This window comes from Pristiophorus japonicus, chromosome 13 (genome assembly GCF_044704955.1).
Source record: "Pristiophorus japonicus isolate sPriJap1 chromosome 13, sPriJap1.hap1, whole genome shotgun sequence".
In the NCBI taxonomy this organism is placed as follows: Eukaryota; Metazoa; Chordata; class Chondrichthyes; family Pristiophoridae; genus Pristiophorus; species Pristiophorus japonicus.
Genome location: NC_091989.1, coordinates 61,194,899 through 61,211,558, shown reverse-complemented (window position 1 = coordinate 61,211,558; position 16,660 = coordinate 61,194,899). Strand labels below are relative to the sequence as shown.

Here is a 16,660-nt window from a genome sequence, read left to right as displayed (position 1 = left end):
AGCAGAGGAGGGGGCAAGGTGGCATGAGTAGGCTCTCTCAGTGCAGGCAGCAGGCTCATTTGAAGGACTTGCCCATGAACCGAAGCATAGCTAGCCCACACTGTACCGAACATTTTAGCAAAGCCAGACTGTGGAATTTGCAGGACTTGCCCTCTCCCGAGAGTGTGGGCCCAGCTTGTGCATTAGTGGTTGCTTTTCTCGAGGCAGGACCCATCAAAGCAGCGATCTTCTCTTCCATGGATGTCACTTGGTGCAGATTTGCCGGGCCTACTCTTGTTGGTGTTCTCTCTTTTGTTGTGGGCCACCTTTCTCTGCAAAGATGAAAATATGACTTATTAGAGAAGGTGTCTTTCTGCTGGATGGAACATACAGATGGTCACATTTACAATTGCAATTCCAGTAAATAAATGAAAATATTACTTGCACCAACTGCTTGACCAAGGTCCTGCCACTTTTCGCACTGGCCTCCGGACCTCTGGGTCACCATTGCACAGTAATCTTCTGAAAGTTGCTCCCAGCGTTTCTTAATTTCTTTTGGTGAAACTTTTATTTGACCTCTGCTGGTGTCCAGCTTGTGCCATCTGGTCACAATTACATTAACCAGGGCCTCCACTTTGTCCTGTGAAAGATTCTTGATCCTTGAGCCGCGTTGCATATTGCATCTCCGATTTCTTTTTTTCCACACAATTAAAGTTCTCGCACACAACTGGCTATTTAAAAATGGCTGAATGCAGACCGGGAGCTGTACTCGGCATGTCCCCATACCAGTCACGTAAAAAACGTTTTTTTTCCGCACATGGTCGTTTTTGCAGCACAGACATTAGACTCCACCCCTAAAGCTAAAGGACAGGCTGTGCAGCACCAATATCAAAAACTAGAACGGGGAAGCTTAAAATTTTTTTTAGGCGTAGTCGGCACCAAAAAAACGGGCGTAACTCTTCAAAAAATCGCATTCGGGAAAATTGAACCCTATATCTCTGATAGTTCATTGTATGGTGGCAACTTGCTTGGAAAGCTTAATAGTTTTATGTTTTCTAAATTTGTGTACATTTTGCACAATATATGGTCTTGTGGAATAATGACAGTCATTGTCATTTAAATATTGCTTCAACTTTGTGAATGGGAATGCACAGTGATGCAGGGCATTGGAACTGTCTGCTCGAAGTTATTGCAATGCATCTTCCAACAGTTAGGTAGAGTATCATCAGTAGATTCCTCAAAGTATTGAATGGAGATTGAAGTCTCTAGCAAGTAGAAAAAAATGTGTGTTTTGGCAGACATGCTTTGCTTTTTGTTCCAAAGATCACCTTGATTCGTAAACTTTGTAAGAATTGTTAAATGGTACGTGGGATTAACTATTGAAAAGGAAAGGTGGATTACATAACTGTAGGTATTCTTTTTTTCATTACTTTATCATTCTTCGGACCTTGGCGTTTAGCTTTCTTACACAACATGGCTATAATGAAATATAATATTTGTTTCATTGTTCCAGTTTTATTTCTCATTTGACAACATAGAGCTGATTTGATAACATACATCAATAGGATGTAATTCTTTATTGGGACTTTTGATAACCTTCTGATACTTGGCTTCCTTCAGTCAATAGAACAAATGATCACATGGGAATGCTATGGTGTGCGAATGGTGCCGTGGTCTAAAAGCACAATCCCTGAAGGGAAAAGGTGTCACTACTGATTTTCATTATTCTGTTATTTATTTGAACTTTGAACTTTTTCACATGCTGGAAACCTAGTGGAAAAAATGAATAGATGATTCAAAGTTCAAGAGAATTAAAGAAAAACTGCATTGGAAACTATATTTTGTTGTCTCTTGAACACTTAGTTCAACTTAACTCTATTTGGGAGATCTCAGACAGTCATGTGGAGCTTAAGATAGCGTTCCTTCACAGATCCGCTCTCAATACAGCTCCCTATGCCTCCTAGCTAGAGGGCGCTATACATTATCTCATTACACCTTTCCTTTAATAAGTAACAAAAATGAATTAAAGTTAGCTTCAATATAAACAGGTAGTTAACTTATGAATACATGTATTAAACAACTACAAGTTCAACAAACAACAACAAAACTCTTGTCTTATTAATTCTTTATCCAAGTATCCAGTATCCATGATTTCTTATTTCTGTACATAGTGCTCCAGGTATTTTGGTGTTGTGCGGATTCTGTTGCTTCGCCTCAAACTGGTTGTTTCAGTGGTGTTCTGTGTACTGATCGCTTTAGTCCCTTTCAGTGCTCTCGGGAAATATCAAGCAACAAATCCCTGTTTTCATGTGTTGTTGTTGAAGTGCTGTTTCGCGTGTTAGTTGGCTGTGTAGTCAGCAGATCGTGTGTGGGTGTCACAGATCTCTGGAGTTTCGATGAATGTCTCCTTGCTCTTAGATGTTTCCTATGTCTGCGATATTCACGGCCATCTTTTGTAATGACCTGATATGATCGAATACTGACTTGTTTCTGAACCTGAGCTTTTTGCCACTCTTTGCTTTCTCGCGTTTGTTTGAGTCCACTGTTTCTCCTTCCTGCAGTGTAGGAAGTGCTGTAGTAGTAGTCTGCTTGTTTGGCATGGTTCCTTTGTTGACGATGATGCCATGTATGATTCTTGGTTTGAGTAGTTCATTTGTGATTGGGATGTTTGTCTTTGTGCGGCGATTGAGTAAGCGTTGTGCTGGCGAACTATCAAGGCCTTCAGTTGATCTGTTTCGCCAGATGAGAAAGTTCATGTAGAAGTCACCACAGTTTTGCTTTGTCGTCTTGATTAACCACTTTGCAAGCTTAACCACGTTCTCAATCTTTCCGTTGCTTTGTGAATATTCTGGTAAACTTGTTGCATGATCAAATCCATTTTCTGTGGCAAAGTTTATGAACTATTGTGAGTTGCAGGGAGGTTGTTTGATGACAGTGGCATCTTTCTTTCCATGCAGATTGTCTATCTCAAAATAGTCTTGAATAGTAGTCCACTGTGCATAAGTAGTCTTTGCCATCGAGTGTGAAGATGCTACAACCAATCTTTTCCCACAGTCTCTGACGGAGGTCATGACTTATCAGTGGTTCTTTTGGTTGGCTCGATTGATGGGTGTTACATGTTTTACACTTTGAAACGTAGTTTTTTTATGTCCACTGTTCAATTCTGGCCAGTAAACGGATTCACTGGCATGTCGAAGAGTGCTCGACGTCAGAGTGAGCAGCATGAAGTCGCTGACGAATGTCGGATCTCCAGGATTTTGGTATGACACAGCGATAACCTTTGAAGACTATGCCATCCTGTATTGTGAGTTCATCACGAACTTTGAAGTATGCATGCGTTTCAGGCGGGCATTCATGTGTTCTATCTGGCCATCCTGATGTGATCTGTTGTATGACCAGTTGTAGTGTGGAGTCACTTGCAGTTGCGCATTGTATGGTAGTCCTTGTTTAGAGAGTGAGAGAAAGTCCACCATGTGGATGCATTCCACTGCAATTTCTGACTGTGATCTCTCCACGTTTGCGAGGTATGCCCACGAGAGGGTGTCTGCTAGGTACATTTCTTTTTCTGGTTGATACTTTATTTCAACATCATATTGGTTAAAAAAACATAAAAACATAGAAAATAGGTGCAGGAGTAGGCCATTCGGCCCTTCGAGCCTGCACCGCCATTCAACAAGATCATGGCTGATCACCCACCTCCCCCCCCCCCACGCCCCCGCCACACCTCCCCCCCCCACACCCCCGCCACACCTCCCCAGCCGCAAGGACCACATCCAACTCCCTCCCGAACACATCCAATGAACTGGCATCAACAACTCTCCGCGGCAGGGAACCCCACAGGCCAACAACTCCCCCAAGTGAAGAAGTCTCTCCCAATCCCAGCCCCAAACAGCCCATCCCAAGAGCGTGCCACCCCCGGCTCCAGACTCCCCCAACACTGGGAACACTCCCCCTGCCCCATCCCACCAGAATCCTTCCCAAATGCAGAACACCCCCGGATGTCGAGCCCCCAGTCCCGGCCACCCCGGAGCCACGTCCCCGCGACACCAACCACACCATCCACCAACCGCCATCTGCGCAGTCAACCCGTCCCCCCACTCTGAACACTCCCCGCACCGAGGCACAGAGCCCCCAGGCCGGCCCCTCCAACACACTTCGCCCCCCCAGACCTTAGCTGCAATGTGGCAGAATGAGCAGATGTTGTAGTCACTTGAGTGCTGCAGATAACGGCTTGCGTCGTATCGCAACCAAAGGCATATGGTCTGTCCATAGCGTGATCTTGCGACCGTGTACATATTGATGGTTTTATTCCATTCCGAAGACTTGAGCAAGCGGCTCCTTTTTACTTTGAGAGTATCACGTTTCTGCTGGAGTGAGCGCTCAGCTCGCGTAAGCAATTGGTTGTCCCTGTTGCAGAAGGCTGAACCCAAGACCCTTGCTCAAAGCACCTCCTTGACCTTCGGTTGCAAGTTTGTGGTCAAAGTACCTGAGCACTGGCGAATCTGTCACGTGTTGTTTGATAGCTTCAAATGCTTTGTCTTGTTCTTCAGTCCATTTCCAGACAGTGTCTTTGAATATGCCGTCGCTGAGGTCTGCAAGGTCTGGCAAGAATTTTGCGAGGTACTTTATCATGCCAACAAATCGTTGTACACCTGCGACATCCTGCGGTTTCTGCATTTCATTGATTGCAACCATTTTGCTTGGGTCGGCTTTGTGTCTCATGTATTTCACTTAGGAGCTCTTGTATTCGAACTTATCGAAGTTTAGTTTGATGTTTCGCTCTCTGCATCTCTGCATGAGTTTGTGTAAGTTTGCGTCATGATCGTGATTGGCGTCTTTAAGTGTTTCACTGTGTCCAGTGATCAAGATATCATCTGCAATCTTGTAGACTCCATCTAGACCCTCGAGGTTCTGGTCTAGCTTCTGCTGGAAGATTTCCGGGGCAGGACTGATGCCAAATGGCATACTTTTATGGAGTCTGAAAAGTAGTGAGGTAGGAGGACTCTGTGTCTAGTTCACATTGCAAGAAACCCTCCTTGCAGTCTGCTTTAGTGAAGACCTTTACATTTGACATCTGTGGCAAGATGTCATCGATCACAGGAAGTGGATAGTTTCAGGGCATTGTTCAGATGTTGAGGATTGATACATACTCGTATCTTTCCATTTCATTTTTGTACAGTCACTAGACTGGAAAACCAGTCCGTTGGTTCAACTACTTTCGTGATGATTTGTCGTTTTTCCAAATGATCGAGTTGCTCTTTTAGCGTTTGTTTGATCGCTATTGGCATCCGTCTGGGTGGCATTACAGCTGGTGTGGCTGATTCATTAAGTTCAAGATGAACTATCCTTGGCATGTGTCCAAGTCCCTTAAACACATCCAGATACGCATTGTTGACCTCAGTTTTTGACACTAGCAAGATGTTTGCCTTGTTCGTAGTTTGTGATTCACGTGGTTCATTTACCACAGCGATGTTCTGATGCTGCACTTCTATCAGTTATGGCTGTTGAACAGTGCATGAGCCAATCAGTGGGGCACTTTGGCCCTCAATGATCACAAAGGGCACAACATACATTTGCTTGTTCTTTGTATTTTCCAGTGGCACATTACAAGTCCCTACCACTGGAATGGTTGCATCATGACTGTATTGTCTTAGATATTTACGTAAAGGCTTAAAGGTAAATGAATCTAAGAGGTAGCACATTGCATGTGGCCTCACAATCTATTTGCATTTTTACCATTTGACCTTTTAATGGAGAAGGTGGCCATAATCTTATTAGGATACTTTCTGTCAGCTTTGTCCTTGATTGTGCCATCAACTTTACCAAGCATCTTTACAGTTATGACTTCAAAATCAGAATCATAACTCTCTCTCCATATAGTGCATGAACTTTTCACTTGCCCTTGCATTAAGGGTTATGTGGAGACTTCTGCCTCGATCCACTTTGCTGCACTTTTGAGAAAAGTGATTTTCTTTTAGCCGCAACTTGTGCAGATCTTCCCATGTGCTGGGCATTTAGTTTTTGACAGCTAATGTCTTTTGCCACAATATCTGCAATTGTTTGTGAACTCTTTGTCTGTGAATTCTTTCTTTGTGGATTGGGATTTTTATCTGACAGCTTTGACATCTTCAGAGTCTGTTTTAGTGAGCTTCATGGATTTCATTTGCGCAACTGTGGTCTCTAGCTTTACAGAGCATCACACATTTATAGTGTGTTTGGCTTGATTTATGCAACAGCCTCTTCCGCAGAGTATTATCAGATATTCCGCAGACTATGCGGTCTCTGATGAAATCATCCCTCAAATTGCCGAAATCACATGATGATGCTAGCTCTCTTACTTTCATTGATGCTAGCTCTCTTACTTTCATGAGATATCTGTCAAACCGCTCGTCCCCTTGTACACAGTTGTTAAACTGGTACTGTTCATAGATGATGTTGGTTTTACCTTTAGTGCTCTTCCCAGAGCTTCAAAATAATCTCAATTTCCTGTTTGTCTTCCTCTGATTGTGGGTATCTAGGGCATCTCTGCCAATGGCAATGATGAATATTGCAACCCTAATTCTATTTGGCTTTTTCACAATATTTGTGATAATTTCATAGCTGACCCACAGCTGTTTGAATTTTTTCCAGTTGGCTTTCAAATCACCAGTCACCTACAATGGAGGTGGGAGAGGAATGTGTGCGGGAATTGGCACCGTGGTGGTCATGACAGCTCGCTACAGTTTAGGACTTTGAGTTTGTCACATACATGTATACAGTTCAAATACCAGAGGACTAGAACAAGTCTAATAGTAAAATAGCGTGGCCATGTATTTGTAGAAATACTTTTTCAATCAAGTCTCTACAATAACATGCCACTTTAAATTTACTTTACTAATGCCTCTAGATTATTTTACAAGCTTATGACTATTTATCGCCCTTCACAGATCCACGCGCAATGTGTAGGAAGCACGTTCTGCACTGCTTAACGTCGATTTCGATTGGCTCTCAAAAGTCTTACAGTTCCAATATTTCGGTTGTAGATGCGTTCAAAGAAAGATCGGAAGTCTCCGCTTCTGACACCATGTATATTTTATAGTCTTTTGAACAGTCTTAATTCAACCTAACTCTTTTTTTTTAATTCGTAGCCAATCGTTCCAATTCTTTGTCAAATCACAAACGCCAGAGGTCACCTTGCACATGCCAAGGATCACTCTGCGCCAATGCTCTTAGCCAAAAGGCCTAGAGCCACTGCACCGTTCCTGGAAGTACTGCAATACCAGGTTCGTGCCATGGAGGTGGATGGGTCAGGTCCCCCACACACCTCCGTGGAGGTGGATGGGTCAAACCTCCCCACCCACCTCCTGTTTCCAAAAATGCAAGCATATACCTTCCTGACCAGGGAGGAACCACCCTGGGGTCATGGTGGCTGGTCAGAAACGGTACTACACTTGATCTTAGCCAAAAGGCTTAACTCTTTATTTGGGAGACCTCAGGCAGCCATGTGGAGCTTAAGATGGCAATCCTTCACAGACCCTCTCTCTCTCAATACATCTCCCTATACCTCCTAGCTGGAGCGATCTATACATTATCTCGTTACACAAACTTGGGAATATTATTTTCATGTGCAAAGCAAGCTTGAGGTAATTTAAAGTGGTTAGGAAACAAGTCATTGAATATATATTTGCAATTGTTGCATAGATCCTGTATACTTTACCCATATGACGCAGTGTTGCTTTTCAAGGCCACTTTGTAGCTGATTGGGCATCCGTGACTACGATCTGTTACTTTAGATTGTGAATTAAAACTGAAGTATTAGCCTAATTTGTTGGGTTATGTGCATATGTTGTACAGTTTCAGTGTGAAATGCACAACAGATGAATCGTTGGGGCAGGATATTTGGCTACCTTAAATCACCCTCATCCATGCCTTTTAATAGAATCAAGCATGCATTAAATCATGTGATTATTTTCACCGTGAGCATGCATTATTTACTTTGTAAATTGGCATGACACTCGGGCGCATAGTTTGTAATTTGAGTGGTTATTTTCACATACCGTGAGTTCTATTTTACATTGGAAAATGAGTTCAGAGCTTAGGTGTGTGTGATATGCAAACAAATGGTGTTTGAGTAAACAATTAGCACCTTGTTGGTCTGTAGTCATCAAATTTCAATCCCTGTAGTGCTATGAAACAGCATGGATTTGTGTTTTGCTAGTAGAGCAGGCATGCAGATTGCCTTTGGGTTGCATCAATTTTTAAACCTTTAATGAAAACAAAGTACGCTATTGTGATACCCCATATATAAATATAAATTTTTTTGGTACTTTGTATATTGCAACTAATGATGCTTCATATGTTATGCAAACATACTCTTCATCCAGTTCACAAAGAAATTATTGCTACTTTCAAATTACAGTTTTGAGACGAGCCAAATATGAATGGACATCTCTCGAGCTACTGCCAGGAAGGATTTGGATCCTACTCTTCTCCACTGAAGTATGTTTGCCAAATTTTCAAGTTAGTGTTTAAATCTCTCGAGCATAACCACACCTTGGCTATGAGCCATGTTGCTTTTCTTTTTTTTTAAACTTTAGGAAGATGAAGAAACTAACAATCTAAATTAGCAGTTTATGAACACTGACTTGCTTTAATTTTTCTTGTTCCGTCGCATTACAAATGTTTGGAGACCTACAGAGTACCTGGAGAGGATGAGTTTCCGAAGGGAGCAAGTTCTCTCATTTATTTTTCCTTCTTCCCAGTGCTGTTAGGGAGGGACTTCCAGGATTTTGACCAGTGGTGATGAAGGAATGCCGATATATTTCCAAGTCGGGATGGTGTGTAATTTGGAGGGGAACTTGGAGGTGATGGTGTTCCCAGGCGCCTGTTGCCCTTGTCCTTTTAGGTGGTAGAGATCGTGGGTTTGTGAGGTGCTGTTGAAGATGTCTTGGTGAGTTGCTGCAGTGCATCTTGTAGATGATACACATTGCAGCCACGGTGGGAGTGAATATTGAAGATGGGGTGCCAATCAAGCTGGCTGCTTTGTCCTGGATGGTATCAAGCTCCTTGAGTGTTGTTGGAGCTGCACTCATCCAGGCAAATCACATTCCTGACTTGAGCCTTGTAGACGGTGGAATGGCTTTGGGGAGTCAGGAGGTGAGACATTCGCCCCAGAATACCCAGCCTCTGACTTGCCCTTGTAGCCATAGTATTCATGTGGCTGGTCTTGTTGATCTCTGGTCAATGGTGACCTCCCAGGATGTTGATGGTGAGGGATTTGGCGGTGGTAATGCCATTGAAAGTCAATTACCTAGCAAAATAACATCAATGCACTGTTTAGCCCGAAGCTGAGTTTTGGTTTTTTTATAGTCCAAAAATGTTCCTCGTTTAAAGTTATACAGGAATGTTTAGGTAAAAGATTGATCACCATTTGGAACACCCAAATGGTACATAAACACACGCAGATCACAGATGGGCCAGAGCTGGATTTGTACAGAAATCATGCACACCGCTGAAGTGTGAAAATATTTAGAATTCATGTGTTTTGCTGAAGATGTTAAAATGCCTTCTGTAATTCTCCATTTCAAAGAAGGCAGATCTGTGGAAAAGAACTATTTGCTCAGTACTTTAAAAGCATTCAACTTAACTCGAGGAATGAAAATTTGTTAGAAAATAAATTAAAAGCAATATCTACAGACAATTACTTTTTCACAAGCAGTTATTTAATAAACTAATTGAATCCATCTGTACATTGTAGAAGTCCCACTTTCTGGGATTTGATTGATCTGTGATAACCACATTTCTTTGGTTCGTTTTTGGAATTGGGTTTGCACTCAAGAAGCAGTACATACACTTCAGTTACTCAGAGCGCAAAATTGATTTGATGAAGGTTCTACCACAGCACGTCACTTAAAACAGATTATCTGTTCATGGGACCTCGCTGCGTGCAAATTGGTTGCTGTGTTTCCTACATTACAACAGTGACTGTACTTCAAAAGAACTTAATTGGTTGTAAAGCACTTTGGGACGTCCTGAGGTTGTGAAAAACACTTTTTCAATTCATAACCTGCAGTACCTTATTCTTACTGCCTGGCTACACAACTAACTCCCCAGTTTGGACCTGAGATTGATGGGTGCAATATAGCCACAGTCTTTGTCATTAGTTGGGACTGGACCTGTTTTATGTTGCCCATGTCTGTCAATATTCCTGCAACCTTTCCTTTCCTCTTTTTCCACAGTCTGCTTGTAGCTTTGCTTTGGGAGGGTGTAAGGGTAGACAAAGTTTAGAGTCTCTGGATATTCCACAGGCGATTCAGTTGTTACCCAAAGACTTTATTTTTAAACTGACTTTCCTTGCTGGGCATGCATGAAGCAGACAAAAAAAAATTCAATTTTAAGAGGAGTGTGTGTCTGTAATGTAAGTGGAAGAGATTTGTGGTATTGACAACTTTTCTTCTATTTGTAATATATGTAGAATTGTTTGAGTTTGTGCTATTCAATCATTACAAAGTTAGTAGGAGAATGTCAGTATCAAAGTTCCAGGAAGGTACATGGAGAGTCCCTAGACACACAATCCCACAAAAGCATGTTAGCTTTGCTCTCAATAATATATTTGTAATTGAATCTTGTGACCTTCAACTTCTAGCACTTAAGACAGTCACAACTTTAAAAATTTCATTACATGGTTTGAGTTTTATATTTTCCCAATAGATCCACAATATTTTATCTGATTCAGCGACTGTTTGACCTGCTTTTCAACCTTTAAGTTATTTTATATATATCTTTAAAGATTTGACATTGTATAACTGGACTCAAGATTTAAGTAGATTTCGATGTTCTTTTCCATGGGAGTAAAAATTGAGGAAATCTGATGAGGTGACAATACTTAATGGGATGCAGCATGTTTGACCAGCATCAATTGAAATATCAGTTCATTTCACTTGAGCTGCAGTTCTGTGATCTGTGTTGTATTTTTGACTCTGTATCCTAGCCAGATGAAATAATCTTCTACCTTCGCTGGTAGTCATTCATTGTTCAGACTTCTTTTCTCCTCAAGAGCCACTCTTTGAGGCGTTAGTCACAAGGCAGGTCTTAATGCCATAGTTAACCTACACATTTTCTGGCTCTAATTTGGTACACTCAAGGTGTGTGGGGAACAAATCATTTAGGAAGAAAATGAGATTCCCTGTTTTACATATGGGCTTTCCTCAATCTCTGAAAATAGTTTATTGCCCTTCCCATACAACAGTCCCATTCTCCCTCCCAATGTTTGTACCTAGCTTCAACTGTGTTCCTTTTGATCATAGCCTATACTGCAGGCTATTTGTCAAACAAACAAAGATTGTTTGGTAGAAGATTCTTCTATGAAGTATGAAATTGGACAAGATGGCATGATTCTCGTTATAAACATTCTCGATAATTTCCCCTCGATAATGTGAAGGATAAAACCATGTTCAACGAACAAGACTATGTTGAAGGTAGTTCATCTTTATTTAATTTCCCAACTAAATTCAACTTGGGTGTAATAGATTGATATGGCACTTGGCTGCAGGATGATATTCCAAGTGAATAAATTAGAATTATGCAAGATAGTGGTCAAAAAATCATTGCTCTTCCTGTGTTAGTGCTTTTGAGATTAAGAATCAGTCATTATTTTAGCTGTACAGGTTGAACTTCCCTTATCCAGAACTCCCTTATCCGGAACCACCCCTCGTCCAGAAACATTCCTGGCCACTGGGTGGCGCATGTGCAGAACTCCGACATGAACAAATTGAAGTCCTTCCTCGCTGCAATTGCTGGCCTGACCCCGTGATCCACCATGATCTCTCTGCTAACCCTAAGCCAGCCAGCCCTGATATCCCCTTGCTCAGTATCTGTACCATCCAATTTAACGTGACCACCTCTCATCTGGAAAAATCCTTTATCCAGAATAGGACAGGTCCCGAGGGTTCCGGAAGAGGGAGGTTCAACCTGTATTGAATATGTTTAATGCATTTCTATTATATTCAAATGTAGCAAAAGCACGAATGCCACTTTTGGTTTCTTAAGTGCTTTGGGATGATAAGATAATGAAGAGTTGATGCAGAATAAATGAATTCCAAAATTAGAAACTTGTGTATAATTTTCTTACATTTTTGAGGGAGGTGGAATAGAGCACATTCTCTCAGATTCAACATTCTGGTTCTTATTTTTATAGTGGCTATGCTTCTCAAACAGTGACCCAACCAGCGATGGACAATACTTCATCAAAGACAAGTGGGAAAGCCTTGTATGGTGAGTTAAGTATGAAATCCTTTTGCAAATACCATTTAGTACATAATTGTTGTGTAAGTGCATTTTTATTCTTGATTTATGATTGATGATCATTGCGCCTGCCCTTCCCCCTCCTCTTCCCTTTTTCTACACTAACTTGATTCAAATAAATATGTTGTTTTTGGATTTGTTCATTTCATTTAACAGATTTTGCTGTAGCAGGGCATCTAACAGCATCTGCCGTTAGTTAGACTCACCCTTTGCACGTTTAGGTTTTTAAATTTTTTGCGTGCCAAGTTGCTGAAAGTGCCAGCTGATTAAGTCGCAGCGAGGGAAACTGAACATCTGGGACCTGAGTGAGTAGGACAAGCAACTGTGTGTGTTCTGAAACCATCAGATTGAAATTAGCGCAAGGACTGAGAAAAATGTGAATTAGAGTGGATGAACTTTATGCCAAATTGGGTACCATAAAGAGAGGGAAAGAAAGATTGGATTGAGGGAGAGAGAGAACAAAAGACCGAAAGGAGAAGTTTAAAAAAAAATTTAAAAATGTTTTTTTTTAAAAACTTCAACAATTAAAACCGGAAGGTATGAAACTCCGCACTTGTAATAGTTAATCAGTGCCAGAGATGCTGATTGGCAGTAATTAACACTTATCACGTCATTAAAAGGGTACTGAAATTACTTGACTTAACTTTCAATGCATTTCAAATGGTCGACTCCTGCTCCTATTTCTTATGTTCTTATGTTCTTATGTAAAGGTGAGGTACTGATTTTGTGAAGCTAACGGCACACTGCAGCAACTAGGACTTTGGATTTCTGCGTTTAACCAAACATCTGACCCTCACCAGAAATAGCTGGATCATTTGCACATAAATAACAGTGAACGCCATTAACCTCACTGTTATTTTGACAGCAAAATCTGGGCCAACAGTTCTTATTATTCTAGTCTTTGTGCTGATGGTGCAAAAAAATAATTTTAATTGAGGAATGTTTTTTACGACACATTTCCTTACTCAAATGGTCGGCCTCTTACTAATTGTGTAAATATATATCTGCGGGATGAAATTTGAACTTTGTAAAAAGGTATGTTAATATTTTATCGGTGGGGACTAGAGAAATGAGCTTATCCATTTGTAAGTCATTAATACGGTTGATTAAATAAATGGCTTCACTTTTATAATCTAATGGAAGATTGCTAAAATGTATTCTAATAAAAGGTTTCATGCTCAGATTTAATTTTCATTGCTGTCAACTATTGAAGGTTTCATTAACAGCTTAATTAAATGAAGAGAATAGAAAAATATTATGCGCTCACGTGTATATGCATACCTGTCTCTTCCTACATAAAAACATAAGAAATAGGAGTAGGAGTCGGCCATTCAATAAGATCATGGTTGATCTGATCCTGGCCTCAACTCCACTTCCCTGCCCGCTCCCAATGACTCTCTCCCTCCTCTTCTCACCTTTTCTCATTAGCCAAGTTATGTTCTTAAATAACTAATGTTATTGTATAGATTAAAACCCCTGAAGTAAATTATTCTCCTTCTCCATGCTTCACCCTCCATTTCAAGAGTGTAGCCAAGTAGAAAAATACTCTAAATAGAATCTTAGAAAGTTTGTGGCTAGGCCATGTTACATAAATTATGTACTTGGGAATTGCTGGATGAAAAAGACCAAGGTCCATCCAATTTTCCTTCTACCATCCTGGTAATCACATGATACAGTAATGAAGTTGTTGACTAATCATAGAAATCAGTCTCTGTTAATTAGTCTAATATAGACCCAGACCTGACAGATGAAAAGCCACATTGGTGGAGAACTTTGGGAACCATGGGTCCAAAGTCACCTGTTCCTCCCAAGCATTCTGCACTTTACCACATATCGTGTCTTAAATTACTCATATACAATCTGTTAAGGATATTCTAAGAGAGCAAAGGGTTGCAGGTAAATTTCCTAACTCCAAACATATTAAGTGTTCTAAACAAACCAGTATACCATTTGAACCATGATGTTTGTGCTCTCAAAGAACTATCCCATAAATTGAACCAGTAAACCAGAAACAATTCATCAAAAAATATTAAAGCCACTACATTAGACAACTATATGCAGCACAGAACCCGTCTTAACATTAAGGCTAGCTCAAAGAGAATTAAACCGGAACTATCTTGACAGCTGGCAAAGCTTGGGAGGAGCAGAACATCCTAAACCTAGACACTCGGTTAACTCAGCTTTGTCCTCATCAAAACAGCATGCTTGCTTCTCTTTACTTTGGAGCTTCTCTTGTGGGAATCTGCAGCAGCTTTTTGTAATCCAAAACAGTGAACCAGATAATCATGCAGATGTCACTTTCAGGTAGAAATATCAAAAGCAAGTATAGCTGAGATTGAGACCAGAGGAAGGAGAGGGCCTTTCTCATGCAAGAAATGCATTGGAGTCCATAGAGGAAAAATGGGAGGGGTGACTTTAAACAGACTTGCTTGAATCATAGGAGCAGTAGTAGGCCATTCGGCCTACCGCCATTCAATATGATCATGGCTGATCCTCTATCTCAACACCATATTCCCACTTTTTCTCCATACCCCTTGATGTCTTTTGTGTCTGGAAATCTATCTATCTCCCTCTTAAATATATTCAGTGACTTGGCCTCCATAGCCTTCTATGGTAGAGAATTCCACAGGTTCACCACCCTCTGAGTGAAAAAAAACTCTCCTCGTCTCGGTCCTAAATTTCCTACCCCGTATCCTGAGACTGTGACCCCTTGTTCTAGACTTCCCAACCAGGGGAAACATCCTCCCTGCATCCAGTCTATCCAATCCAGTCAGAATTTTATACCTTTCAATGAAATCCCCTCTAATTTTTCTAAACTCTAGTGATTGCAGGCCTAGTCGACCCAATCTCTCCTCATACGACAGTCCTGCCAGCCCAGAAATCAGTCTGGTGAAACTTCGCTGCACTCTCTGGCAAGTAAATCGTTTCTTGGGTAAGGAGACCAAAACTGCACATACTACTCCAGGTGCGGTCTCACCAAGGCCCTGTATAACTGTAAGACATCCTTGCTCCTGTACTCAAGTCCTCTTGAATGAAGGCCAACATACCATTTGCCTTCCTAACTGCTTGCTGTACCTGCATGTTCATTTCAATGACTGGTGTACAAGGATACCCAGGTCCCTCTGTACATCAACACTTCTCAAGCCATCACCATTTAAATAATACTTTATCCTTATGCCATCTTCTGTTAAGATAGCCGCCGGGGTGGTAGCTCTCTAGGGGAGCTCCTCTGCCAAAACAACTTTACCCTCATCATCTTCCGTCATCCGACAACTTTTCACCCTCAACCTCCCCCCCCCCCCTCCCACTGTCTAAACTTCCCCTAGCGTTAATAGACCCTAAGAAGGGGTCCATTTTCTTAATAGTTTACCCTAAACCCTAATCCTACAAATCCCACAAATTCGGGCCTACCTCAGGCTGAACCTTCCCTCCAAACGCCTACGCCTCTCAGCAGCGACGACGACGACCAGACTACCAGCGACCGAGCCTTCTGCAACGGCAACCTGGACCTCTTTCTTCGACGTCGACTCGGGTGCCCCACCCGATCCCTAATCCTCGACGACGCCAGGTGAGCCTCCGCTCAGGCGATTGGACCCCCTCCAAACACAATTGGACCCCCCATCCAACGACGATCGGGCCATTCCCAACGACAATCGGGCCTCCTCCAGCGACGGCGGCTGGGCCTATTCTCCTCGGCGGCGATTGGACCTCCTCCTCTTCAGTGATGACGGCTGACCTCCCCTCCTCCAACGATGCTGGACCTCACCTCCTCAACAGTGATTGGGCCTCCTCCCCTTCATCGACGACTGGGCCTCTGTTTCCCCACTGGTGACCTGACCTGTACTTATGTTTTTCCAACCAAAGTGGATAACCTCACATTTATCCACGATATACTACATCTGCCATGTATTTGCCCACTCACTTAACCTATCTACATTGCCTTGCAGCATCTTTACATTCTCCTCACCACTCTCAATCCCGCCAGCAAACTTGGAAATATTACATTTGGTTCCCCCATCCTAATCATTGAGGCTATCATCTTCTTTGTCGGTGGGTACATTTTAACACAATTTCCCCCATTTTTTTCCCCCTCTCTCAGTCCCCACCCCTCCAAAAGGTAACTTCAATTCTTGGGGTCAGGGAGCATTGTGATCAATAGTTTTTATATCTCAAATCAAAAAGGTGTTTTAGGATTACATGAATAATCGGGGTCATCATAGTTCTCTGAGTACCCTTTAGGATTCCAGCAAGTGTGAATTATTGAGACAAGTCTGATTACCCAGATCATCGATTTTGACACTTAGTCTTTTTATAACAAAACAATTAATTTTGCTCTGTGAGGCGCCTGTTTATGTGTTGTGTGGAGGATTCTGTGGTATCAAAACCGTCATCAACGATC

General features: G+C 41.8%; 1 protein-coding gene and 1 pseudogene across 14 annotated transcripts in view; one reads left to right on the top strand and one right to left on the bottom strand.

Annotated features, from left to right (window-relative positions):
* The window catches only part of eps8a (EGFR pathway substrate 8a, signaling adaptor), a 245,891-nt gene that overhangs the window by 126,746 nt on the left and 102,485 nt on the right, over positions 1-16,660 (top strand). For 9 of the 14 annotated variants that reach the window (XM_070897554.1, XM_070897560.1, XM_070897553.1 and 6 more), the window contains exons 2-3: positions 8,378-8,457; positions 12,155-12,231. In XM_070897554.1, the coding sequence (XP_070753655.1) occupies positions 8,396-8,457; positions 12,155-12,231 (139 nt within the window). In that variant the 5' untranslated portion in view covers positions 8,378-8,395. Of the gene's footprint in view, positions 1-8,377; positions 8,458-12,151; positions 12,232-12,485; positions 12,567-16,660 lie in introns of those variants that run through there. The other 5 variants (XM_070897562.1, XM_070897561.1, XM_070897559.1 and 2 more) reach the window with 3 other exon arrangements.
* LOC139279122 (U2 spliceosomal RNA) lies at positions 7,205-7,438 on the bottom strand (annotated as a pseudogene).